The 24,866-nt window shown below is 46.3% G+C and overlaps 2 protein-coding genes across 3 annotated transcripts; one reads left to right on the top strand and one right to left on the bottom strand.

Annotated features, from left to right (window-relative positions):
- Positions 1-75: 75 nt before the first annotated feature.
- Positions 76-17,648, top strand: SCTR (secretin receptor). 2 transcript variants are annotated; one of them, XM_031590474.2, is made up of 13 exons: positions 76-2,648; positions 5,239-5,365; positions 7,177-7,287; positions 10,241-10,344; positions 10,633-10,730; positions 11,462-11,594; positions 12,277-12,430; positions 12,522-12,582; positions 13,107-13,176; positions 15,010-15,101; positions 15,198-15,336; positions 15,515-15,556; positions 16,568-17,648. In XM_031590474.2, exons 1-13 carry the CDS (start codon positions 2,421-2,423, stop codon positions 16,742-16,744), a joined length of 1,536 nt encoding a protein of 511 aa, XP_031446334.2. In that variant the 5' UTR covers positions 76-2,420; the 3' UTR covers positions 16,745-17,648. The 2 variants fall into 2 exon arrangements, with proteins under 2 accessions (XP_031446334.2, XP_089999742.1); XM_090143616.1 differs by having other exon boundaries at positions 5,239-5,371.
- Positions 17,649-20,405: 2,757 nt separating this feature from the next.
- Positions 20,406-23,942, bottom strand: TMEM37 (transmembrane protein 37). Its single transcript, XM_031590695.2, has 2 exons — positions 23,811-23,942; positions 20,406-23,257 (listed from the first exon to the last, which is right to left on the bottom strand). Exons 1-2 carry the CDS (start codon positions 23,829-23,831, stop codon positions 22,685-22,687), a joined length of 594 nt encoding a protein of 197 aa, XP_031446555.1. The 5' UTR covers positions 23,832-23,942; the 3' UTR covers positions 20,406-22,684.
- Between the last annotated feature and the right edge of the window lie 924 nt (positions 23,943-24,866).

Raw genomic sequence — 24,866 nt, 5'->3', positions numbered from 1 at the left:
CAGAGGGGCGCCCGCCTCCGTGGGGCGCCGCGCTGAGGGGATGGCGGCTGGCGGGGCTGGGCGGGGGGAGGTGTTTCTGCAAAACCCGCCTTTAGCGCCCCAAATGGAACGGCCCGTTGTAGGGCTCAGCCACGTCGGGCTTCCACGCAAAAGGCCGTGGGAGTATAGCGGGGCAAACAGTGTGCTGACATAGTTCTCTTCCCACGGAAACGCGGTGCGTGTGTGCGTCTGTTTGCATGGTCCTAATGGAGTGTAAACGCGAATCTGCCTCCGTGTCAGAGGGGCTGAGCACAGCACACGGCTGGAAAACGCTCTGCAAGGTTACCGCAGAGGCAGCGCATAAACGCAAAGGGTGGCTGAAAAGAGGCTTGTTGGCCAGCAGAGCTGCGGGCTTCCTTGGGATGGTTGAGATAAATAAAGATTGGGAACTGAGATTTAAACAGGTGATTCTCACCTCAGTTCCATAACTGTGTTATGGATATCAGACGCAAAGGTTTGCACAGGTGATGGTTTCCCAGGTCTTATCTTGCATCCATCTCCTGTCGAGCCCTCAGCCTGCACATAATGCCAGGATCACACAGTGCCAGGTTGTTCATTCACCCACCAGTGTCTAAATCCAACATCAGCTCCCCAAAACCCCCCGGGCAACCACTGCCTGTGTCAGCAAATACCCCTCACCCAGAAGCACTTCCAGAAGCAAAGTTCCCTTGGTGCTACAAACGCACGAGCAGTGGCTTTCAGGACAGGCTGTGACAATGTGAACAGAATAATAAAATACTCTGAGCCAAGGGAAGAGGCAGAATGACTTTGCTCCCACTGAGGTGACGCAGCACTGCCTATGTGGTTTCTGCAGACTGCTGCAACCACATTGCTTGGCTGCCTCTCAGACCCCCTTTTAACAACTTGTTTAACCCTTCGACCAGTTTCAATCAAATTCTGTGAGCAAGCAGAGTTCTTATGCAAAAGTTCCTACAAGTTTTATGCGGATAGAGGGAAGGAATGCAGAAATATTGGCCCTTTGCAAGGGAAATGCTGAGCATGTGGTAACTTTGTTGCAATGCCCACTGGGCAGCTGCTGGGGAGGACAGCGATAGCTTGGTGCTTCTTGCCCAGCTCCTAACCTGGGGACACTGAGAGAGATGAGGGTAGTGTGTAGTGTGTAGGAGAACCAGGGAGCATTGCAATTTGGCTGCCTTAGGGAGCACAGATAAGCATGAGCTGAAGTTACTGTGGTCAGAGCAGACATGGGAAGGGCACCATACTCTTTAGGAAACCCTTATTCCTCCATTATGCTGCTTAGGAGATGGATTGCTCAATACAATGACTGAATTTTCAGTGCACAGTAACAAGCAAAGTATGTCATGGTCACAGTCAGTGTCTTGGCAGGTAGATCCAGAGCACCCCCTCCAGTCTGGGAGAACTTCATCACGTTTAACCTGTGCCTAGGTGATGGGAGATGGCAAATCAGAAAAGGTAGCAAAAGTTGTTTTGAGACACTTCACCATAGCTGAGGTCTGCAGCTGTCTGAGAATGGGCACTGCTGCACGGAACAAAGTTTGGCTCTTCTTGAGGCCATGCTCATTACTGTGCTAGAAGGAGACTTGTCAAGCCAAGGTTCAGCTCACAGCCAATGTAAGCAGAATTTTTCAATAGTTTTGCGAAGGGAACAAAACCTGTGAAAATAAAGTGTGGCCGGCTGGCAGGGAAGGGGGCTGCTCAGGTATGCTTATAGGGAGGCTGAAATCTACATCCCACCACAAAGTACCACAAGGATACAGATGCAGTGGCACCTTGCATTCTGTAGCATCAGGACCAAATGCAGACAGACAGGCTGATTCTCTGAATGTTATGTAAGAGGGTGGAGTGGAGCATTTAGAGTCCTCTTTGGAAGGTGTGGAAGAACCAGGTCCTCCTGCCCTTTCCCTTATGCCTAACCCCAAGCCCTAGCTCACCTCCAGCCCCTCAGCTCCCCCACAGCAACCTCTGCCACCCCTTTACCCCCACTGCTGAGGGCTGCATGCTCGCTGTAGGAGGCATGTGCAGAGCTGCCGGCAGCTGGAGCAGCACAGCCAGCCTGGATTGCATTCCTCAAACCCCGTTTCCCAGCAGGGCACTTATTCCAGGGCTGGGTCCTCCCCTGGCTGCGTTCTACACTAATGACTATTTCCCCTTAATAAATTACCCTCGCCATTGTGGGGCTGACTTCTTACACTGGAGCCCTGCTTGGTCCCTTATCATGGGAGCGTGAGGAATGATCGTTCCCCACTGACACCCATCAATAGCAGTGAGTAAAAGCCAGGAAGGCAGGCAGACGATAGCAGGAACATGCCCCACAGAGGTGCTGTTATTCTTGGGACAGGAGGCTACTGCGGAGGAGGAGGAGAGCTTGGAGGGTGGATGGGGGGGTCCTGTCACTGCTGATGCTGGCTGGGGCTCTGCAGCTGAAGAAAAGCATTGGCTCAGGATGGTTAAAGCTGGGAAAGGAAAAAGCGAGGAGGGAAAGGGACAAAGTGAGGGGAGCTGAGAGGCAGGCTGGAGAGCACAGACAGCCACCCGGTGACTTCTGGTGCATGAGGGATGCGGGAAGTGGGCTGTGGCTGAACATGTGGACCATCTCGGTGATCATCTTCGGGATTTCAGCTGTTCTGGTAGGTGCTTGGAGCTATTTATTCCTGATTGCATGGAATAGTGTTGAATGAATAAGTGCACCTCTATCCCACAAAGTCGCCGGGTCTTTCCTTTAAAGGTCTGTGTGTAATCTGGGATTTATTTTCTTTTATTCTTGCTTCTGCTACTTCCCACACTAATTGACAGCGTTCAGACAGCCAGATGCTGGCTGCCTCTGTTTCCCCACCTGTATAAAGAGGATAGTGTTACTGCTTTGATAAACTCAGGGAGGAATCTCCTCAGGGGAAATGCCCACCATTGCTAATGCCTCCCTTGTCTGGGGCTGAAGGAATATAAAGTGATATTTGCCTCACACGTGTTGGTTTTTCCTTTTGGCTTTCCCCATTTTCTGGGAATTGATGTGCAGATTGCTGCTGTGCTCCAAGCACCCAGCACCATCAGAAAGACAGCTGAACCTGGAGTGTCATTTCTGAGTGCTGTTCAGGTGCTTTCCAATTCTGAAAAGCACAGAAAATTGAGGCCGAAATCTGTCCAGCCAGGTTGTGAGAATTTAGGAGACAAATCCTCAGTCCGTATGAAGAATCACTGCTGCATTGGCAAAATCACTCTTTGTCCCAGCAGGGGATCTGGCTCGCTCTCTGATAAAACCTGCCTACATGTTTTAATTGCATTGGGAATGCAGACTGCATTGCTTTGATTGTGTTTTGTACTAAAGTATCAACTATGCTGGTTTTCTTGCCATTTGGGTTTCTTATTTTTAGGTACCACCAAAATGTAAATGGATGTCTTTATTCAGGGTGCTGCTGAGAGCACCTCCTTCTGCTTGCTCTCTTTCCAGTCCTTCAGAATACAAATTTTGTTTATGGCATACAGCCTGGCATCCTCTGTTCTCCCTTAAACCACTTGTGAAGCTTGGACAACTTACTTTCAAATTAAACTGTCTGGGAATTCAGTGGCTGCAAATATTCTTTGTATTAAATAGCATTTAGATCCACTCCTTCACAGGTTAAGAAATGCACTTTGGACATCGAGTTAGAACAACTATTTCTGCTTGGAATGGGTTTGATATGATTTGATTTGTTTTGACATGTTGCATTTTCTTTAATGAAATAAGAAGTGTAGCTAACATGATGGCTAACATTTGTTTTACATGTGCTTTACTGCAACGAGCCACCCGCATGCAGACCAAGCCAGTTCTGTTGATCTCTTTAAATGTTCAACACTTCAACAGTATGGTTTTTAACATATTTCCAAGGTAGCTTCTGGGAATAATGCAACAGAAGTCAGTTTTAGGTCTGAACAGTTGCATTTGTTCTTCTGTGTGATGAAAACATTAATTGCTTTACTATTGGTAATCAAATGTTCAGCAACAGAGAGTGGTAAATAATGTTTAAATGATCTGTCAGTGTTTAGAAATGATCGAATTCAGCCTTCAGCCAGCAAAAGAAACAGCTAAATGCAATTACATTTCCTTGGACGTGTTACTCTATTTGGAAGTCTCTCATTTTTTTCCAGGATCAAAGGGATTTAATGCTTTTAAATCCTGGTACTAGAGAACAGTTCATTTAACCTGAATTCTTTGCACAAGCAATTCAAGAAAATTCATTTCACTATGCAAAAAAATGATTTATTTCGGTTTTATTTATTTCATAGCTCACAAGGAGCTATGCAATTTGTCATAATGGGAACCTGGGTGTAGCCAATATTTTCATTGTTTAAAATGATGGAAACAGGCAAAAGTGGTGCACGTAGATTTTCCTGCTCACTGGGAACCAAGCAGGTCTGTTACAAATGGGAGTCAGACTATCATGTTGTTGTGTGGGAGGATTTGTTATCATTAAGCATACTGCAAGGTGAAAAAACTGGGATCTTGTCCTACAAATCACCTTACAATGATTTTCAATACATGCCATTTTAATGATAGATAGCTGTTTTGTATGGTAATTTTGGCCCAGCTGCATGTAACATAAACTGCATATTCAATGACTACATCAGGACTGAGTTAAAACTTATGTTTTAACCCTTCCTTGTGAGAAAGGAGGATGGGGAAGGAGGGCTGTGAAAGAATGAGCTCAGGATGATTTACAATCAGTTTTCTTGCAAGAAATCTCAGTGAGGTGCTGCTGTTGGCTTGGCTCCTACAGCTCCATGATGGGTAGCAGGGGAACAGGCTTGGGTGGGCTGCAGCCAGTGGACATATTTGGGCTGGTTGTGCAAGTGAATGTCACCTAGGAAAATGAACAGCAAAGGTCTGTGGATTAACACTGCCAGAAGTGGCTGATTAAGTACTCCAGGAGAGTCCAGCAGTGCCCTGAATGTTTCTGCGAATGTCCTTACCAGGAGCATCTTGCTCAGGCACTTTGTTTAGCAAAGTAACAGACTCATTTCTCTCAATAACAATGTCAACAAACGGGAGAAAGCAGGAACTGAGTCTGTACTTGCCTACTGCTATCAGAAAAGAGCAGAACTTAATTAAGAAAATTGACTGTATTTCAAGGAAATACTGCCCACAACCAATTGACTGCATCAGATGGAGAATAGGAGCATAAGGAAGGCAAGTCCTGCTAAGTAAGTTTTAACAGGAAAGTAATTCTGCTTTTCTGTTTTCAGATCAGGGCTGTCCCTCCTGTCTGCGACCTCCTGAGTGTCTTGAAAAAGGAGGAAGAAAACTGTGCTGAGATTTTGTCCCTGGAGGCAAGGAACAGAACGCCTGAAAATGATCTCCTCCTAAACTCAGGTGAAGGTGGGTGAATGTGCAAGCTAAAAGCTGTTCTCGGGTCAGGTGGGTAGCTCAGTACTCCCATGTTCCTCCAATAGGAGGCACACAAGCAGTTATTTAAACTTGCCTGTTATTGAAGAGTTAGCTCTGGTAGCAGCTGGGTCAGCAGCCCACATAGCACTCAGGATCAGGATGGAGGCAACAGATGCTGTGTCTGATTAGCCATCACCGCTGGGGGTGGGTTTGTGTCATCCATAACATCTTGCAGACTGATCTGATCCTGGATGACTTCTGTAGACCATGAGGTGGCAAGATCCTCATCAGCACGAGAAGTGACGGTGCTCCATGAGACGTGCTCTGCGCAGGGTTTGGAGCAAGACATGAGGCTTTTGCTTAGTTTCAAAGCCTTCCTTTCTAGCTGAGGGTGTTAAGACACATGAGAGTTTCACTGTCGCCTGGCCCACAGGCAGGACTCAAAGGGAAGGTCTATTGCATATTTTTTAGCTTGCATTTTTCTGTGTTATCCATCCCTGTGATCCTTGCAGATTGATGGGTGTGACCTCTGCCTTGGGGCATGATGATAGTGGAGTACTCAGAGCAGTTCAGCAGATATTCCAAAATGCAGATCTGTCTCATTGCATATAAAAGAGACTTAATCTAGTTTTCAGTTGTATCCAAATCTTAAGTATCCGCCTTGGTATTGTAATGGAAACCACTACCCTCTGTGCGCACTCCCTAAATCCACACAGAAAGAAGCTAAATGAACAGGACTGTGTTAAATCTCTGAGAATGCGTTTCCAATTGCCATCAAAATAGCTCTTTAAACTCTGTTGTGCAAAGGGGACAAAACATGGCACAGTGGTGTGAGTTCAGGGCTACCCATGTAGCAGAAAGCATTAAACTGAAAGTGGGCAGAGTGACTCAGCCTGTGTATGTCACCGTAGCTCTGCAAACACACCTCCTGGCAGAGAAACTCCTCCAAAACAAACAAGGACAGGGTGCACAGCTGTCCTCACGTAATGGTTTCTGAAGAGAGAGCACAGGAATTTCCTTCTGCTGGTCTTTATTCAATGAGGGTTTTGTTACCTTGGTGAATTATAAAATAATGGTTTTATTACGGGAAATAATGCTTTTAGTCTGCATATTTCCTCATCCTTTAATTATCTGCATGTCTGAGTTCTGCGTGGAGATAATCCTGCAGGACTTTAGTCTGAAAAAGAAAAACAAAGCTCTGGGGATCCCATGCCTGTCCTCAGTGTACCACGCAGGGAAGGAGAGCAGCTTTTCCCAGTATCATTCTGAAGCTATTTAAACTCTTTGTCACGTTGTGCTTCTTTGTGTTTACGCAAGGATTATGCAAAGAAAACATCAGGCTGATTCAAAGTGGAAGCTTTAGAAAAGTTGAAATATGATCTAAATGTTTCACCTCTGCTTTCCTTTATCTTTCCAGCACCATTCAGTAGTTCCCAAACTGGGAGGACTGGGAGCAGAGGAGGGCCTGATGTAAGACTCAGAACAGCCCAGTTTGCTCTGTGTGTGGCTGCCAGAGATCAGAGCTGTCAAGGACCAGAATGGGATGTTGGCGTTGGTCTGAAGCCAGCAGGACCTGCTCTGTCCCATCTAGTTCTCAACAGCACCCAGAAGGACTCGCTCTGTCTCACCCAGCAGAGCATCCCTTTAGCCCCTGGGGTGATGCTGCACAGTGCTTCATTGCTGGGAGATGTGGTGTGGTGCTTCATTTTTGGGAGATGCTGCATGGTGTTTCATTGGTGTGAAATATGTGTCTCATTGCTGGGAGAAGTTCCATGGTGTTTTGTTGTTGCCCCCAGGCAGATGTGCTGGGATGTGGGATAACATGAGCTGCTGGCCTTCGTCTGCTGTGGGATACACTGTCAGTGCTCACTGCCCCAAATTCTTCCAGATGCTGACTGGGAAACAAGGTAACACTAAAAGTACACTGAGTGTTTTTTGTTCAATGTGGTGTTCAGAGAGATGTCACCCTCAGGTCTGAACTTGAAGGAAATTCTGTCCTTTTAAAGCCGAATGGCCTCTTAGCAGCTCCATTTTCATCACTAAGCTAAAGGTGAGAAAGTAGTAAGATGTTTCAAGAGTTTGTTTTTCTTAGCCAGACAAAGAAAAGTGGAGGAAATAAATGCTGTCATGTAAAGCAGCTTTTTCACTTAATTTCTTAAGGAAAAGGAGCTTTCTTCAGTCAGTCTGTCTTTCCTTTCAAATAACTCTTTGGCTGGTCTCAACCCAGCTTGACAAGAGAGTGAAAATTCACACAGCATTAAGCTCATGCGTGCTTTGGCAGAAACAACCAGCCACGTAGGGGGAAAGGACCTCTTTTGTGCCTTCCTCAAGAGGAACTCTGCTCTGGGGTCCACCCATTAGCTGTGACAGTCTCCATACATAGAAGTGGCAAAAGTGCACAGAACTCAGATTTCATGATCCCCATGGCTCACCAAACTCCTTGCTTAAAAAGAGATGGGCTCAAGCAACTGTTGTCTTTATTTATTTATTTATTTATTTAATGTATTTATCAGTTAGAAATCAAGTGAAATTTATTCTCAGTACAGTACAGTAATCGTGAGCCATTAAGTAGTAGTTTCTACCTGTTTTCTGCTCATTTCTACTTTTGAACAATGTCTGAGAAATGTGCTTCCATTTCTCTCTGTGAGTTAATGATTCGAATCAGGAGAGCTTGGCTTTCTTTAGTTATAGAATGTGAATTAATGAGGTCCAGTGCTTACAAAAAAGCAGGCATTGATTTTGTGGGAGGAGAAACAGAAGACAACATATCAGATTGTCTAATAAGGATTAGATAACTAGGAGGATAAGCATTTAGCACTCTTTAAATAAAATCGGGCACAAACTGTTTGCATCAAAAGAAATACCACGCCGCTTTCTGTACGTACAGACAGCAGCTGCCCACTGAATCCTGTAATCTTGTGTAAGGACAGAGGAAACACGATACAAAGTCACAGATTGCTGAGAAAATCATCTGTCGGGCACGTGCTCACAATTCTTCAGCATAGCAATGCTGAGCTTTAAATGTGTGCAGTGCAATCCATGCTGGTGCAGCCACTAGAGGGATCCGCTCCCTGCCTCTGCCCGAGCAGCTAGCATCAGCTCGGGAGGAAAACAGGAATTTGGACATCCAAAGGTCATAGCTACATGTCAAATGAGCACTGCATTATCTTGGAGACAGATAGGCTAACAGCTTTAAACTTTAGTTGCTCTCCTGACTGAGAAGCTGAGAGCTGAGCCACTTCTGATAAGCACTAATCAAAGTGACAGCGTTCAAAACAGAACTTCTCCCGGCTGAGCAGTCCCAGATTTCTCATATAATAAGTTCTCCTGTCCCTTGATCATCTTTGTGGCCCCACGTTAGACAGAACAGTGAGGAGAGATGTTTGGGAGAGCTCTTTCTCTTCCTTTTGTTATTGCTGTACTGCAGCAGAGTACAGAAAACCTGTTTGAAAACAATCCTGGCCCTTCCAGTGATGCTAAGCTGGAACAAGATGTTCATAAAAGCATCAGAGTAATAGTGTGGTACTGACACACCCTGAGCTCTTCCCACATGGCGATCTCAGCATGTTTGCAGTGCTTTGCAGTTGAACAGAGGTGGGTGCAAAGCAAGTGAGGGCACGTTCTCAGGTCACTAGGATTAGTTCAGAGGCAGCAGAAGCCCCTGACTGTCCTGACAGCCCCAGCAGGGCTCCAGAAAACGTAAACCACTGTCAGACACCACTGTGTGCATATCTCCCTCTGTTCTCTGAACACTGCAGGGATGTTTTGCAGAAACTGGATGCCTCAGAATTCCCGTGGCTAGTTGTGTACACAAAAGAAGACTTTTAAAGCATCTTCCGTCAAGGTTTCCACTAAGAAAGGCTGCCGATTTCAGGTTTTCATTCCAAACAGCGGTGAAACAGGACACTGTAAAGGGTGTCTCCTTCTGGACAGATGCACGTGATTAGGATAGCAGACAGTGGTGTTATTTCTTTGTGAAAGCTTCTCTTCAGCCGATAGCCTATACCTGCATGGTAGGGCCATTTTCTGCCAGTGAGACTGCAAGATGTTTGCAAGATGTGACTGCCTGCTTCCACAGTTAGTGCAGGACATGAACGTCAGCACATTCAAACCTGTCCTGCTTAACCATGTGCGTCTTGATGGCTCAAGTCTCACTTGACTTGGGGAGTTGGATGCCCAAATAGGTGAGAAAACTGCTCTCTGTAGACATCTGTGTGAAAATGAGATAAATTCTGCAAAAGCCTCTTTTTCTCTAGGGACTGGGAAGACACAAAGGACTCAATGAACCTACGCATTTTGCTTTCAGAAGTCTAACTTAACTGAGTTAGCCTAGCCTCTGATTTCCAATAAGTGTAAGACAATGCCTTGACCTGACTGTGGGGACAAGCCTTTTATTTTCCATTTAAAACCTACCAATAAAAGCTGTGCCGGTCTAACATTTTGCATTCTTTTCAGACTGTGACAAAACATGGTACAAACCTGAGTTGGGAACATTTGAGTAATTTGTATGGAGTATGAATCCTTGATTGAACAAGTTGTATGTTTGCTGATCTTGGAACACTGGCCAAGAAACACCAGATGTACTGAACAGTATTATTTATGTTGCAATTAATAAAAACACATCCATCACAGTCATCCCTGAGTTGGCAAGCAATATTATGACCCACACAAACACACTGGGCAAGTATCAACATAATCAGCTCAGCTGCATGTCACCTCCAGCTATGCAGAGCGCACTGCCTGGGGAGAAAGTGTTCCATTGCTCTTGGAGCAACCCTACACATTTGTGACTGACTAACAAAGGTACAATTTAAAATGTTTACACCTGATTTTGCCCTTTTTGTTGTTGTTAACATACAGGTTTTGTCTATCGAAACTGCACCATCGAGGGTTGGTCCGATCCATATCCAAGACCAGATATTGCTTGTGGCTACAATGTCAATGACACAACAAACGAGGCGAGAGTGAGTCTGAGTGCCTGTGATCTAGCACTGCTTCTTTAGAGCCCTGGGGGAGGGATGTGCTCAATCTGATAAATAGAGACTGAATAATGTGATTTACCCCAAGCAGGGTTGTGTATAGGTTTTCTTCAGCACAAATGTTTCTTCAAAGGCTCGCTGAGATTAAAACGCCAGCAGCTGATTTTACAAGAAAATCTACTTGTTAAGAAACAAGGGACAGCCTTCTCTTGCTATGGGCTGATTTCTAACAGATGATCAAAGGTGAAGATGAGAATATCTATTCCCCTGCAGCGTTCCTATTTCATGACCCTGAAGACTATGTACACCATTGGGTACTGCACCTCCCTGGTGACGCTAACAATAGCCTTGGTGGTCCTGGCCTCTTTAAGGTGAGGAGAAGCATCACTGGTTGGGTTTGATCAGGACCTCTGGTCATCTCAGCAAACACAGACACTTCTGCTGTCTTTCTCAGCAAGTTAAACATTGTAAGTATTTCTGAAAAGCTTCACATAAATCAGTGATAGGAATGAGCTGAGTTCTGTTTCCCCAAAAATGTAAGAGATTTTCCTCATATTATGTTCTCCTGTCTTCTCCAAAATGTAGCCAAACATAGTTTGCAGGCTGAGGTTTGCACCCGCTCCATGCTAAGATTTTGACATGATCAGTGTCCCTGGGGCAGGCTCCCTTTCCTCCTGCTGTTCTTCTCCTGACTAGAGACTAAAACTTTGCTCTAAACACCGCTGTGTTGACTTCTGGGAAAGCATTGCATGTTTACAGCAGTGACCTGACAGACAGCTTATCTTATTGCATCTTTATAACCTGGAATTTGCACTTTAGTCCTTATTCAGTGACCAATATGCTAGACCAAGCATATTGGCATGAAATCCTAGTTCTTCTGGCAACGTTTGCCTTTTTTTAGTATCTGAGTGGAACAGATGTGACTTCAGCTTTTCAAGGCCTTCTTTATGGTGTCCTTCTTTGGAAATGCACAAATCTTCTTTCCAGAGACAGAAAACCTGTGTTTTAATTTGTCAGCTCAGCATTAAAAAACTGACATGTTTTGTCTAGGAATGTTATTTCATAGGAATGTTACTCCATAAGAGTTCTGTCTTTGTTACAGGAGACTTCGCTGTACGAGGAACTACATCCACATGCATCTCTTCACATCATTCATTTTGCGAGCCTCATCAAATTTCATCAAAGATAATGTTTTGTTTTCCTCTGAAGACACAAACTACTGTGAAGCATACACGGTAACCCTCTGCCTTCCAGCTTGCTCCTTGCTTCAGCTTCCCAGCTGAAGTTATCGTGCAGGGAAGGAAATCTCTGTCCTAGCTTTCTATTTATTATACTGAGGGAGGTATGAGGATGATAAAGGAGCAAGCTGGAGCAAACACACAGAAACTCAGGTGTGCTTTCTCATGACTACAGATACCCATTTGCAGGCATCTACGATCCCACCAAGTGTTGGAGCAGAGGGCATCCACATTGCTCAGAAGTAGGTGTCTGCATCATCTGCTGGCCAGCAGTGACTAGTGTCCACAGAAGGCACCCAGTGTTCAGTACATGGACATAGAGGCACCTAAATGTGACTGCCACAGTCTGTGAACATGGGATAAACCACCAGGGTGAAGATTCTTACATGAATCATAGATCGTGGTAAATGGTGCTCAGAGGGAAAATAGGAGAACGCATTAAATACTGCTGACTTGTACTACAGTTTGAAAGCTGCTAATAAGATGTAAGTTTGCAGCCTCAGGATCTGGAAAAGAACCACATAAATTTGGAAACGTTTTTTTCCTCTTCTTTTAATTGGCAACAAAATATCTTGAAGATATTTGGGATCAGGGCCCTGGAAAACATGTTCAATGCTTTAAACTCTCTTGAAAATAGATACAGATGACAGCAAAAGTTAATTACCCTCTGTTTCCTCAGGCTGGCTGTAAGCTTACCATGGTCTTCTTTCAGTACTGCATCATGTCTAACTACAGCTGGCTCCTCGTGGAGGGACTGTACCTCCACTCTCTCCTGGTCATTTCCTTCTTCTCAGAAAGGAAGTTCCTTTGGTGGTTCATCGCCCTTGGATGGGGTAATGGTTCTCCTTTTAGTAAGAATAATTGACAGTCTGTTGTGCCTTTGGGGTGGATTTGTGGAGCAGTAACTGGGTTTTTCACTTGCAGGTGCCCCAACTGTGTTTGTTGCTGCATGGGCGACTGCAAGACAGCTCAGTGAAAATGTTGGGTAAGCTGCTTGGAAAGGGCCAAGTTGTGCGGATTGCTGCGGGGATTTCCTCCTGCTCATTCCACACCACTGGCAGCCAAGCAAATCAATCGCCACTTAATTGTGGTGCACAACTGGATCCAAGCACAGGGGGAGAGGAAAAGTCCAGCTAAGCAAGCTGAGAGGGAGCTTCAAATTTCATTTGATCATTTCTAGAGGTGGGAGATGACTTTCAAGTATGAATTCATCTTGTGAAGTTTGAAACACCTGCACTTGATCAGTGAAGCTTTGTTCTTTTCTCCCTTGCAAAGTTTTGAAAAGTTTTGAAGAGGGAAAAACATCCTGCTTCAGCATAGACTTCTTGTCCAGTGCAGGTGGACAGTTTTCTGCTTTCCTAAAAATGTTGCACCAGATAGGTGGGAACAGGAAATTCATATTGTAGAAGAGGAAGTAGGGACCCACCTGAAGTGCAATACAGACCAAATCTCTTTGAAAACAGACCAGTGTTTTGATAACTGAATGCACCTTCTCTTCTATTTTTGCAGGTGTTGGGACATTAACACAAATGCCAATACCTGGTGGATCATTAGAGGCCCTGTAGTTCTGTCTATTTTTGTAAGTCTTTTCTGGAACAAGCACATTCAAACTGTATTTCCAAATATTGTCAAGTTAGACATTATCTACTCAACATACTTTAGAAGCGTGTTAATGAACCAGTCTTAGACATGTGCCTGAACTGGTGTGACACATGAATTACTGCTTAAGCAACTTCTGCACAGCAGGGATTAGTCAGTAACCAATGCCCTGAAGCTAAGTTGCAAGGGAACACTAGAGCGTTCTCCCAAGAAGCAAGAGCCTGAAGATCAGGTTTCCACATCCTGTTGATTTCATATGAACTTGGCTGGCTTGTGGAAGCTTGTTTTGGACTGTTTCAAGGAAGGCTTTGGAGGAGAAACTGAGATGCTATACATTTCAGTACAATAGCCTTTGTGTCTCCTGGTCACTGCCCCTCTTAGCAAAGCCAAAAACAACTTGCCTGACACGACCATTAACTTTTGTTTTCAACCATGAAAGCAGCTCACAGGTTTCACACACTGTAGGTCAGTAGACTGCAATTAAACTGTTAAGGCATTACTCACTGAAACGAGATATAGGCATTGAAAATCAGTGTGAACCTGCTGGGTGAAAGGCAGAGCTGATGTAAAGAACACTTTGGCACAAATAATACTTTACGTCTATGGTGTGAGCAATTGCTTGTGCTCACCTTTGTAGCTTCGGGTACCGAGGACCTGGAACTGCTGCTTGGAGGTAGTTGTTCACCCAAGTGTGGTGCCCTGGGGGTCTGCAACGATTCATCTAAAGCTGCAGTAGAGGAAGGTGAGAGCTGCTAGTGTAGCAGCCTTCTGGCGCTCCAAGCCAGAACCCAGGGGTTTTCTGAGGTTTCCATGTTGCCAGCAGGCTCCATTATGTTTTCAAAACACAAACTGCAACACTTGCACACTCACCCAAACAGAGGTGGTAGGTTTAACCCTGCGCTCATTTACCACTAAGCAGTCCCTTCACCTTCACAAAAGCTGCGAAGCACACAGGGATTCAGGGTCAAAGAAGCGCTGGCATTCACTTTTCCTAATGATTGCAAGGTGAAACCCCAGTCCTCGTTCATCTTTAAGAGTTCACCCCCATCTCCTGGAAGCCCTGATCTGCCTCGGGCGGAGCCGTCTGCATGCTGCTGCCTGCTCACCTAGCAGAGGCTTTTCTCAAGCCCATAAGCCACATAGGCAAACAAACAGCCAGTCCTTGAGAATTCAGATCTAATCTCTTTATTCCTCTCAGCACACGGTCCTTAGCAGTTCAAAGGGCAGAAAATCGACACTGATAAGCTCCTTTGTGCTCCCTGACTAACGTGTGTTGCTGTGCTGCTCACTGGCAATTCCTCCCAGTGGGAATCTTCCCATTCCCAGCGGATTTTCATTAGTAAAAAGCCGATACGGCTGAGATCTGATCTTCTGAGTTAAAAAAAAAAACAAAAACAAACAAAAAAAAAAACAAACCAAAAACAAAAAAAAAAAAAAACCAAACCAATAACAAACAACACAACAGAATCCTCAGGCCTGAACCCCATTTATTGTAATACCCCCACTATATTACCCTGCCTTTCCTTCGTGGCCACAGCTAGCAAACAGTAGGAAAGCCCCTAGAGACCAGGAAGGCTGGGAGACATGGGACGAGGATGGAGACAGTGACAGCTACTAACCTACATGTCAGCCCCAGCCCCTCATTCTCCCTGCTCAACTACAATACTCCCAGTGGCTCTGCTGAGCCCTGGCAGCTGCACTTGTACTCATGGGACATTCCTGTTGACTTGATTTTTTAATAATATCTTTCATTTTCTTCTTCTGTGTTTTTTTTTTTTGTTTTTTTTTTTTTTTTTTTTTTTTTTCCCTCCAGGTTAATTTCATTCTCTTTGTCGACATCTTAAGGATCTTGATGAGGAAGCTCAGCTCACCTGAAGGACGGAGCAGCGATTTCAACCAGTACAAGTAAGTCCTGCACACTGCAACTTTACACTATGTCAGCCCTCCTTGGCTCCTTCTGCCCCTTTCTACACTAGCTTTCCCCTTTGTTTCTGCTCTCAGGAGACTTGCCAAGTCAACACTTCTCCTCATCCCACTCTTTGGGGTTCACTACATCATCTTTGCTTTCTTCCCCGAAGACGCAAGTAGCGGCACAATGGAAATCCAGCTGTTTTTCGAGTTGGCTCTTGGATCGTTCCAGGTAATGTTTGACATGCTACTCTTTTTAAGGCAATAAGAGGAATAATGCATAGCTCTGCACAGAACAGGGCCCTAGTGGCAATAACAAGCTGCCTGATTTCCTTTCAGATATCTCCTCCAAATTTAAAAGCAGAAACTGCAGTTCTAATTCTGTGACCACAGTTCTTTTTATCTTTCAGGGTTTTGTCGTGGCTGTACTTTATTGTTTTCTTAATGGTGAGGTGAGTTTTGTATAGATAGCATTCTTTTCTGTTGCTCAAGTATATCTCATGAATTAGTAGGATATGATCCTCCATGAGTTACACATTTTATTTGGGGATTTTCTTCCCAGATACTTCACATCACTCCTGAAATGCCTCCCAGACCTGACAAACTTAGGTCATCATATACCAGATGCAAACTTCACTGCCCAACTACTGCAGCCCTTTCCTAAATCAGATGGTATTATTACTGTCTGGTAGTGGAGGATGGGAGTACTACCCCATACACTGTCACACTGAAAATCAGAGCCCAATCCTCATGTATGATGTCATCATCTGTCATACCATGTTTTCTCTGCTTGATCCTTGGGGAGGGAATTTAGAAAAAGCTGTATCAGGTCTAGATTTATTAGGACTCTCATAAGGCAAAGCCTTTGGAAGAAGAGAAAAGAAAGCCTTTGTAGTTGCAAAATTCCCAGCTCCTGGTGCTGGTAGAGGCAGAGGGAAATGTCATCCATACCTGGGAGATCCTGAGGTTGTTGGAGGGGAATTGAAAAAAACCAAACTGTTAGTGCCTAGAAGGTCAGAAGGAAAAGTCTCTTTGAAAGGAATGAGGGCTTTGAAATGCTTTGAATGGTGCTTTAACATGGTTTCAGAAAAAGTGGTTCAGAAAAGAAAATCTCCACTTATTCTTTACCCTTAGTGTCAAAACGTCCTGTTTCATAAATAATACAAGAATCCTTGACAAATCCAAACCAGACACTTAACTAAAGCCAGCTAGTCTGGGTAAACAGCTTCACCAATAATTAAACAGAAAAAAAGGTTGACAGAAAATTGCATAGCTGCAGCAGTGCTATCTCCAGAAGTGACAAGACACAGGCCCTGCCCTCGTCCCTTAAATGGGGCTTAAATAAACAAACCCAGACCTTGGCAAAGGTGACAATCTCTCCCTTTCCTGTTATACTGCTCTCCTCGGTGCAGGGCTCCAAGATAAACCAACCAAATCAAGCATTTTGTGATCTTTCTACCTAGGTTCAGCTGGAAGTTCAGAGAAAATGGAGGCAGTGGCACTTAAGCAAACACCTGCGCCAGCAGCTCAGCACCTCAGCAAGTAATGGAGGAAGCGGTGTAACTCAAGAGATGCAGGTGACCAAAGCGAGTCCACCACAGGACAGGAAGGCAACTTCCCAAAGATCAAGCATGCTTTAATACTGCACTCTTAAGGGACATCTCCATGCTCAGATACATGTGGTTAAACGTCATGGACTGTGCTGGGAGCCTTGTGTATATATCCCAAGCGGGACTTGGCTGTAGACCAGCACTTCTTGAAGCACATCTGTTCGCCTATATCTTGTGTAGCACCAGAGTTATTTTGCAAGGCAAAATGGGCCAAAACATTATTCTCTTCTTTGGGTTTCTGACCATAGTCATTTATGTTTCTGTCCACGCTGATATTTTTAAGTTGCTATTTGTACCTTAAATGTAGCTCCTCATTTTCTGTGTGGCTCCCTTCCAATCCTAGGCCAGGCTGGTGGGTTTCAGATGTTTTGCCTTTCTTCTGCTGTTGAAGCTAGAAGAATATTCAGCTTTGCAAGATGGTAGTTACAAACCATTCTTTGATAAAGCCCATGGGTTTGATATGCAAGCCAATTCATGCTTAGAATTTACCAGGGTTCCAAGTCCTTCAGTTGTGGTGGACAATATCAGACACAGTGAATTCAAACCATGGTCGAGCTTTTGCTTCAGCTGTGACTGCATATGCGTTGCTTGGGTACATTCCAGTGATGGAGTTTTCTTCCTTTTTCTTTTCTAACAATAGAGATCTTTAAAATAACAGTGGTCCAGTTTGTCTGTTTTTTTTATACAGTGGTTTTTTGTTTGTTTGTTTGTTTTTGTTTTTTAAGGTAGAAAAAACTATTTTAGCAAAGTCCAAGAGTGGCCATGAAAATTGCCCTTGTTTGAGTCTCAAAAAGATAAAAGAATTTGGCTAGCAATGCAGTCAGGTCTGCTATTTGTTTCTGTATTTTTACCCCTTTGAGGCAGTCCTTTCCAGGCATTCCTTGGGGGCAACGATGACTGAACGAAATTCTATCTGTCACTTTCTCCCTGCTCCTGGTCACACATAAGACACCGTCAAAACAGACACAGCTCTGCCAAGTGCTGACAAGAGGCATTCCCCAACTGCTCTGCCAAAACAGGTCACCTGCAGCAATGGGAGAGCTGAGCTTCTGAGTCCTCAGAAGCAGAGGGGAAAAAAAAATCAAATATAAAGGGGTGAACTGGTTTCCAGGAATTAATTTTAAGCTTGGAAACAGCAAGGATTTGTGTCAACTTTGTCCTTTAAAATTCAGCCAAAATGAGTGGAAGGAATAGCAGAAATTAGATCAGTCCTGTGAGTGAGAAGTGAGAGCCCATTTAAAGGTAAAAGCTCCTTCTTCTCACTGACTTTCTGAAACCAAGTAAACCCTTCAAGTTTTGAGGCTTTTACTCAGTCCCAGGTCATTTTGTAAGACAGATGTGTCCAAAAAGAGACAACCATTAGCCTTGTTTTCTCACTGGCCCAGAAAAGCTGCTAAATGACCAAGAAGAGTGAAACAACTCTACATTCTCTGTCTGAGAATTGAATGTTTGCAACTCAAGCCAAAGCAGCTGCTTATTTTAAACATAAGTGCCTTCTTCTGGAATGAATGAAGAAATACATATCCAGAGATCTAATCAAGTGTAATTAAGCAATTCTGATGCAATTATTTGCTATCATAGAGCCTGGCCCAGCAGTGATGGCACAAGGTTGGGTGGAGCTTGGGCTGAACAGGCCTGACTGATCTGCAGAGCTGAGCTGCTCTGTAAAACCTCACTGATATCAACTGGCGTTGGCAGCCCTCAGAACTTTGGGAAGAGCAGATCCATGAGGGCAGGAGCCAGAAGCAGGTGGCCCCATCCCTGGCACCACATGGTAGGTAGTGGCACCTCACCAACCTTCTGCATGGGCAACGTGAAAGCACTCTCCCATACTGGGTATCTCTGTGATGAGCTGCATTAATAGATGAGTGGTAATGGTCTTAAGTTGTACCAGAGAATCTCAAAGTTGGTTATTAGGAAAACTTTCTTTTCAGAAAGGGTGGTGATGCACTGGCACAAGGCTGCCCAGGGAGGTGGGGGAGTCACTGACCCAGGAGGTGTTCAAGAACCATGAAGATGTGGCACTGAGGGATATGGTCAGTGGGCAGGGGGGTGGGGGGTGTAATGCTATCATGTGATGGAAGGCACAGCAATAATAGTAGGGTGGCATTCTTAGGCTACAGCCAGTGGGGACAAACCCAAATGCAGCAGCTGCAAAAACAAAGGAAGAAAAATCAGCTTACTTTTGCAAGGCCTTTAACAGGCAGTGATGTAAAGCAAAATACCCTTACTTCTGCTGCCAACCCTTAAATGAGGTCTGGGAAGGGATGGATCCTGGCTCCACCCCTTCTGGTCACTCAGTGCATTGCTTGCACCTGAGCTTCCCTGGGTTGGCCCTGCCTTCCCACCAGGTGCTCAATCACTGCTTCAAACTGTGACTTAGCATTTCTGCTACAATGGGTCAGCAGTTGGACTGGGTGATTTTAGAGGTCTCTTCCAGTTTCCTTGATTCTATGAACAGAAAAGAAAAGAGGCACTGACCTATGGGATCTCTGAGATGCCTATACATAAATAAAGAGTAACAGGGAAGTAAATTGCAGTGAGCAATGCAAAAACCAAGAGATAAAAACCACTCATTTGGGTTCAGAACACAAAGACTCCAGATTCAATGCCCTGAAATTACAACACAAAGGCTGAGCATGAACTCCATATTCAGCATTCACTAATTTTCCCCTTTTCAACACTTGCTCCTCAGTATTCAGTGCACAGAAGGCTTTGTTATCAGCGTGTCCTCTTTCAGACAAGCAGTTTAACATCCTCCTAGGATGTCGGTGCAAAGCCTGTAACAACTTCTGGTTATTCACTCCAAGTCACCCAAGAGGCTGTGCAGCTCTGCAGACAGCAGCTCCTTCAGCCCTAACAGCAGCACAGGGAAACGAAAGGCTGAATTTAAGAGGAAGTGATTGATGATTTTTTTTTCTCCCAACACAGCAAAACAAGGAAGTTCCCAACAAAACTGTCAGAAGCCAAAAAGCAGTACTGCTTTGCAATGAGTTGCACAACGTTTTGCTGAGCACTGAGGGAGTTGCAGTGAACTGTTTCAGAAGAGGGGTTGTGCTAGTTCACAGGGGTTGCAGCCCTGGCTGGAAAACAAGTGAAACCACATGAAGGAGGCGGGTTAGAAGGACCTCTACCTATTCAGCACTGGAAAGAAAAATCCAGGCAAGGGTAGCAGCTGTTCTCCAGAGCCACAAAGCCAAACAATGCTCAGCCCACAAACCAGGCATCCCTCAATGCACAGCCCACAAAGCTGATGTGAACTGAAAATTAAAATGGCACTAGCAGTCCAGGATATGTTCCTAGCTAGTACGGCCTAGACCATTATTTCTTCATTCTTATCCATTCGCAATGGTTTGTGCACAAGTTTCCAATTAAAATTGGAAACACAGAAAGTTAGAACACCTCATTAACAGGAGGCAGTGTTCATTGCTTTGCTTTTAAGAGATACTAAACCTTACAAGATAGATCAATGGCCTCTCCCATCAGGACAGCACCAGGTGATAATTAACTTGCTTGAGATTACATAAAGCAGTTCCAGTGATACTGGAAACTTATGTTCCTTGCATTTAGCTAAACCTAGTAGCACTGCAAGCCTTAAATAAAACCTGTGTAAATACATCTGTACTCAGACACCACTTCTCTGGGCCAAATGAGCACAGCTGGAGAAAGAAGAAGGATGCTCCAGACACAGGGTGCGGTGTGGGAAAAGGGAAACGGAGGACACAGGAAGGAGCTCTTTAGCTGGTAAACATACCACATGCAGCAGGAAATCATTCAGGCCTGTGAGGTTATCTCTGTTTCCCACAAAACACAGTTGACCTCTCCTTGTTTCATAATACAAGCAAGCAGGCTGCGTGGGTTGGTGTTTGAGACAGAGGGGAATGGAAAGGGCTGTTCAATGGCCGTGCAGCCACATCTCCTTCTGGGGGAGCTCAGCAAAGCATCAGGCTGACATGTTTCCTGAGTAAACACACAGAACTGTGCCCGGGTGCTACATTAGCCCTGCTCACCCCTCCAACCCCTTAAACCTGCATTCCAACCTCTAGCTATAAAGAGGGAATGACAATTCCGTTATTTCAAAGACATTTATTAAACAAAGTTCAGGATTATTGCTCGGTGCTTCCACAGGCTTCAGAAAACGAACAGTCACTAACTGCTCTGCAGGTTGCTGTGTGTAAGGACAGCTCCGAGACAATCAGCCCTGTTTTGTAGTGTTTCGCCACCAAAATGCACATTCACCCCGCATTGGTAAGTCAAGCAGTACTATACAAAACCAGTCAGAAAAAAAGTTTTGGTATTTTCCCTTGAGGACTCCTACCCCCAACAAAAAAGCTCTTCTGCAGGGAGCAGAGGGCATCTTCAAGTCACTCTCAATTGCAAAAAGTCTTGCAAGAACATAATGGCCAATTGACATCTATCTCCCCCTCTGAGCCAGAAGGCACCAGCCGGGGCACACTGCACCCTTCCCCAGGATCAGGGCTGCAGGCAGCATCCCACAGACAGCTCAGTTCCAATAGCAAATTCCACCAGGAAGGCATTCAGTGAGGAAACACCCAGGTTTCTGGGTAAGGGGGGGATTATCCTGCCCAGCACGGCCACCCCAGAACTGGTGCACAGTGACTTCAGGCACTCAGCCACTCCATAACCACAGGGTGCAGCCATCTGGGACTTTACCTTGCCAACTTTGGGGCAAGAACCCTGACCGAGCCCTAAGGCTTAGGACTGCTTACAAACAGTTCCAGCTTGAAGCTGCTCATTTGTGCCCCCCATGGCCTTCCTGCTGTAATATTTTCGTCTCAGGTAAAAAAAATGGGTTCAACTGCATGGAAAGTAAGAATCTTGCTCAATAGCTATCAAACTAGAGAGATGAAACACATAGAATCACTTGTCCTAGAATGAAATACAAGCTGTTCTAGCAACAGATACAAAAGTCATTCAACCAGAGGCCCTCAAATACTCTGAGCACATTTATCTCAGAGTCAACAGCAGTGTACGTGGGAAGGGCTTGATGCATATAGGGCAAACAACCGACGAGGTCTTTTGCTGAGGTCTTCATCAGACACCATGAGGAACTTCAAAGCTGCAGAAGTTTCAGAGGTTAACTGGGGCACTGGCAGGGAGTGACCAGCCTCCATGGACTTCCACCAGCTGTGGCAGGTCAGAGCTCCTCCCAGCATCTCTTCCTCCCAGGTTAATCAAGGGCTTGTTCTGACCAGGAGGACCTACAGTTCTCTCTGCCCAGAAGAAACATGACAAGAGACTCACCTAGAGGATGAGCTCATTGCACATTGACTCTGATGATCGAAACATCCCAGCAAAGTAGTGTGTGACAGGATGTGGTCTGCCCAGCCACGGTGCCCACCCAACCAAGGGGATGGAAAAGAACCCAGGATGAGCAAAGTCCCATCACAGCAAACTATGTATGAGGCTGTGGGGTGGTCACCAATCTACAGACGATGGGGCAGATGCAGGGAATGCAGCAGCAGAACACAACGTGGGATCAGATTGAGGTCTGCATGCCTCCTCTTTCAAAAGGGAAAAGAAGGAGCAGGGACCAGCAAAGATTTTCAGTAAGCTGCGCCAGTATGCACAGCCAGGCACAGGTAACCCATCCCTGAGGTATAAGAAAGCCATGAGGTACACTGGAGTTGGATCACATGTGAGCTCCAGAGTGTGGGGAAAAGCCCAGCAGTACTGCACCACTGCAGCACAGGCTGGGCAAGGCCCAGGGCTGAGCCTGTTGGTGTAGGCTGCAGCCTGCTGCCCTCGGCATGCTCAGTGGAGGTTTCCTCCTCTGTTCACACTTCCAGAGAGCCAGGGAGTGCTGCCGGCAGCCAGCCCTAGTCTGTGCCTGCCATGCTGCTCATGCAACATAAGGCATCGTGTCCTTTTCAAACTTCATTAGGCTCCCTTTTCTTCCAGTCTAATTGGCAAAGCTGATTACGCAAAGTCAGAGCACACCCTTTGCACCTAAATCTTCCCTGCCCCGTTCCGGGGGTGCGTTATGCTGTTGATGTGGAGCCCGCTGATCCCGTTGAGGAAGAAGAGGAAGGCGGCAATGAACTCACACCAGTACGTCAGCGTGAAGCCCGTGAAGGTGAGATGATCCTTCATGAGGATCAGGAAGCTCAGAACTCCGGTGGCCGACAGCAGAAACGAGCCGAGGACGAGCACCGAGCCCATGGACCACTTCCTTCTTGAGCTGGCATCTTCACAGACTTGGGAGACCATCAGGAGCTCCAGGCCAAAGATAGCCACGGCCACGGCGGAGGACACCATGCTGCGGATGAGGATCATGCCCACATTGAGTCCCTCCACACGAGCCAGGCGCAGGTCAGTGACGCACCGTGGGGCGCTGTCATTGCCGATGGCACAGAAGTGCCACAGCCCAAAGAGCTCTCCCTTCGCCAAGAGCCAGCGGCCGTCACAGACAGAGATGGATGAGAGGACCACAGCGATGGCCAAGCACAGGATGATCAGGCTCCGGATGAAGGTCTCAAAGAAGGCTTTCTGGGGTCTCCTGTGTGCCAGCAGCCTCTGTGCCTGAGTGGGAGGAAGGAGCAAAATGGGAGTTATGAGAGCTGCGTTAAGCTGAAATGAGGCTGAAGTTTGGGGATTTATAGGAATGATGCCAATGGTCAAAGTGCCGTAGGTTGGCCACACCATGCCACAATGCAGTGACAGGTTGTGCCTAAGGCATAAGAAGGCAGCATTGCCCTTCAAGCTCCCTGGCATCACCAAGGGTGCTTGCACGCCAGGGCTCGGCTTTGCCTGCCTTGTCCCACACTGAGCTGCCTCCCGGTAGGACTGGATGAGCAAAGAACCTCGGGGAGGACAGACAGCGATGGCTTGGAGCTGGCAGCTCTAAGCCTGGCTCTGCACCCCCGAGTTCGGGGCTTTGCTCTAAAGTATTGCTCACCGAATCCCACCAAGGGTTTACCACGGCGCCGCTAAAGACCCCAAGCAGCCGCACCAACGGGAAGCAGTACCGAGACCGGGGAACACCGAAAGGTCCGCCCGGAGCAAGAGTCCCCCGTCGGGGCAACGAGTGCAGCACCCTGCCGGCCCACCCGCTTTCCACCCCAACCTGCCCTACCTGCGCCCCGATGGCCGTCATGCTGCCGGCACAGCTCGCCGCCAAGTCGCTGGGGCGGGCTGCGGCCGCGGCTCTTTATGGCCCCGGGGGCGGTGGGCTGCCCGCCCGCTCCGCCACGCCCGCGGGGCCGGGGCGCCCTCCGGGCCCTCCCGCGGCTGAGTCAGCGCGGCAGCGGCGGGCGGAGCTCAGCTCAGGGCTCCGGGACCGCAGCTCCGGGCTGCGTCCCGCGTCCCCGCTCGGAGAGCCGCCCCGACACCACCGCAACCTGGGGCTGTGCTCGCTCTTATCGGATCCCGGTGCACTCCTCGTTACCTATCTCCACCTGTGCTGTCAGCAAAAAGGCTCTGCTCGTAAAGTTTTATGCCCTGGCTCTTTTTCTTGCTCGTGGTTTGTTATCTTGTGAATTAATCCGGTCCCTTTCTGCAGCAATAGCACCAGCTGTGCCCGCTCCGACACCGATGGGTGTAGGAGTGATTGTGCCCACAGCCCTGCTCCAGGTCCTTGCTGGAGCAAGCCAGCCGTCCTGTGCTGATGGTCTGCATGCAGACTGATGGCAGCTGGACACGGGCAAAAGGTATCTCTCACTGCTAGGATTTGGCTTGGGCTGTTTCCTGGAGCATTATTTCTAGTATTTTTTCTTCTAGAGAAAAGCATTCTGAAAAACATGTTTACGTTGGGTTTTGCAGTTCACATTTTAATGATAATTCTGACCTTATTCTTCCTCTTGTCCTGCAAAAGCTTTAACTTGTTTCTCTTCCAAGCCATACACGATTGCATTATATTTCTATCAAACACTGCTTTGGGATTTTCCTCTTCTGCAGCACGTGGTGGATTTGTGCAGGGTCTGCTGTTAAAGCTTCCTCTGTGGCCTTGCGTTCTGCGCCAGTTTTTGCTTCCTGAACTTGTTTCCAAGCGAAGCTGATGCTTGCTATGTCCCTTTCATTTCATGTTCACCATGAGCATGCTGTTTGTTATACAAGTTAAGCAGTATTTCCACAGCTGTACTGAGACTCGCTGGTACAGCGAGTTGTATTTCCAGCTTTAGAGTTCTAGATT

The sequence above is a fragment of the Phasianus colchicus genome, chromosome 7 (genome assembly GCF_987193195.1).
Source record: "Phasianus colchicus chromosome 7, bPhaCol1.hap1.1, whole genome shotgun sequence".
NCBI lineage: Eukaryota > Metazoa > Chordata > Aves > Galliformes > Phasianidae > Phasianus > Phasianus colchicus.
This window is presented reverse-complemented; position numbering and strand designations above follow the sequence as displayed.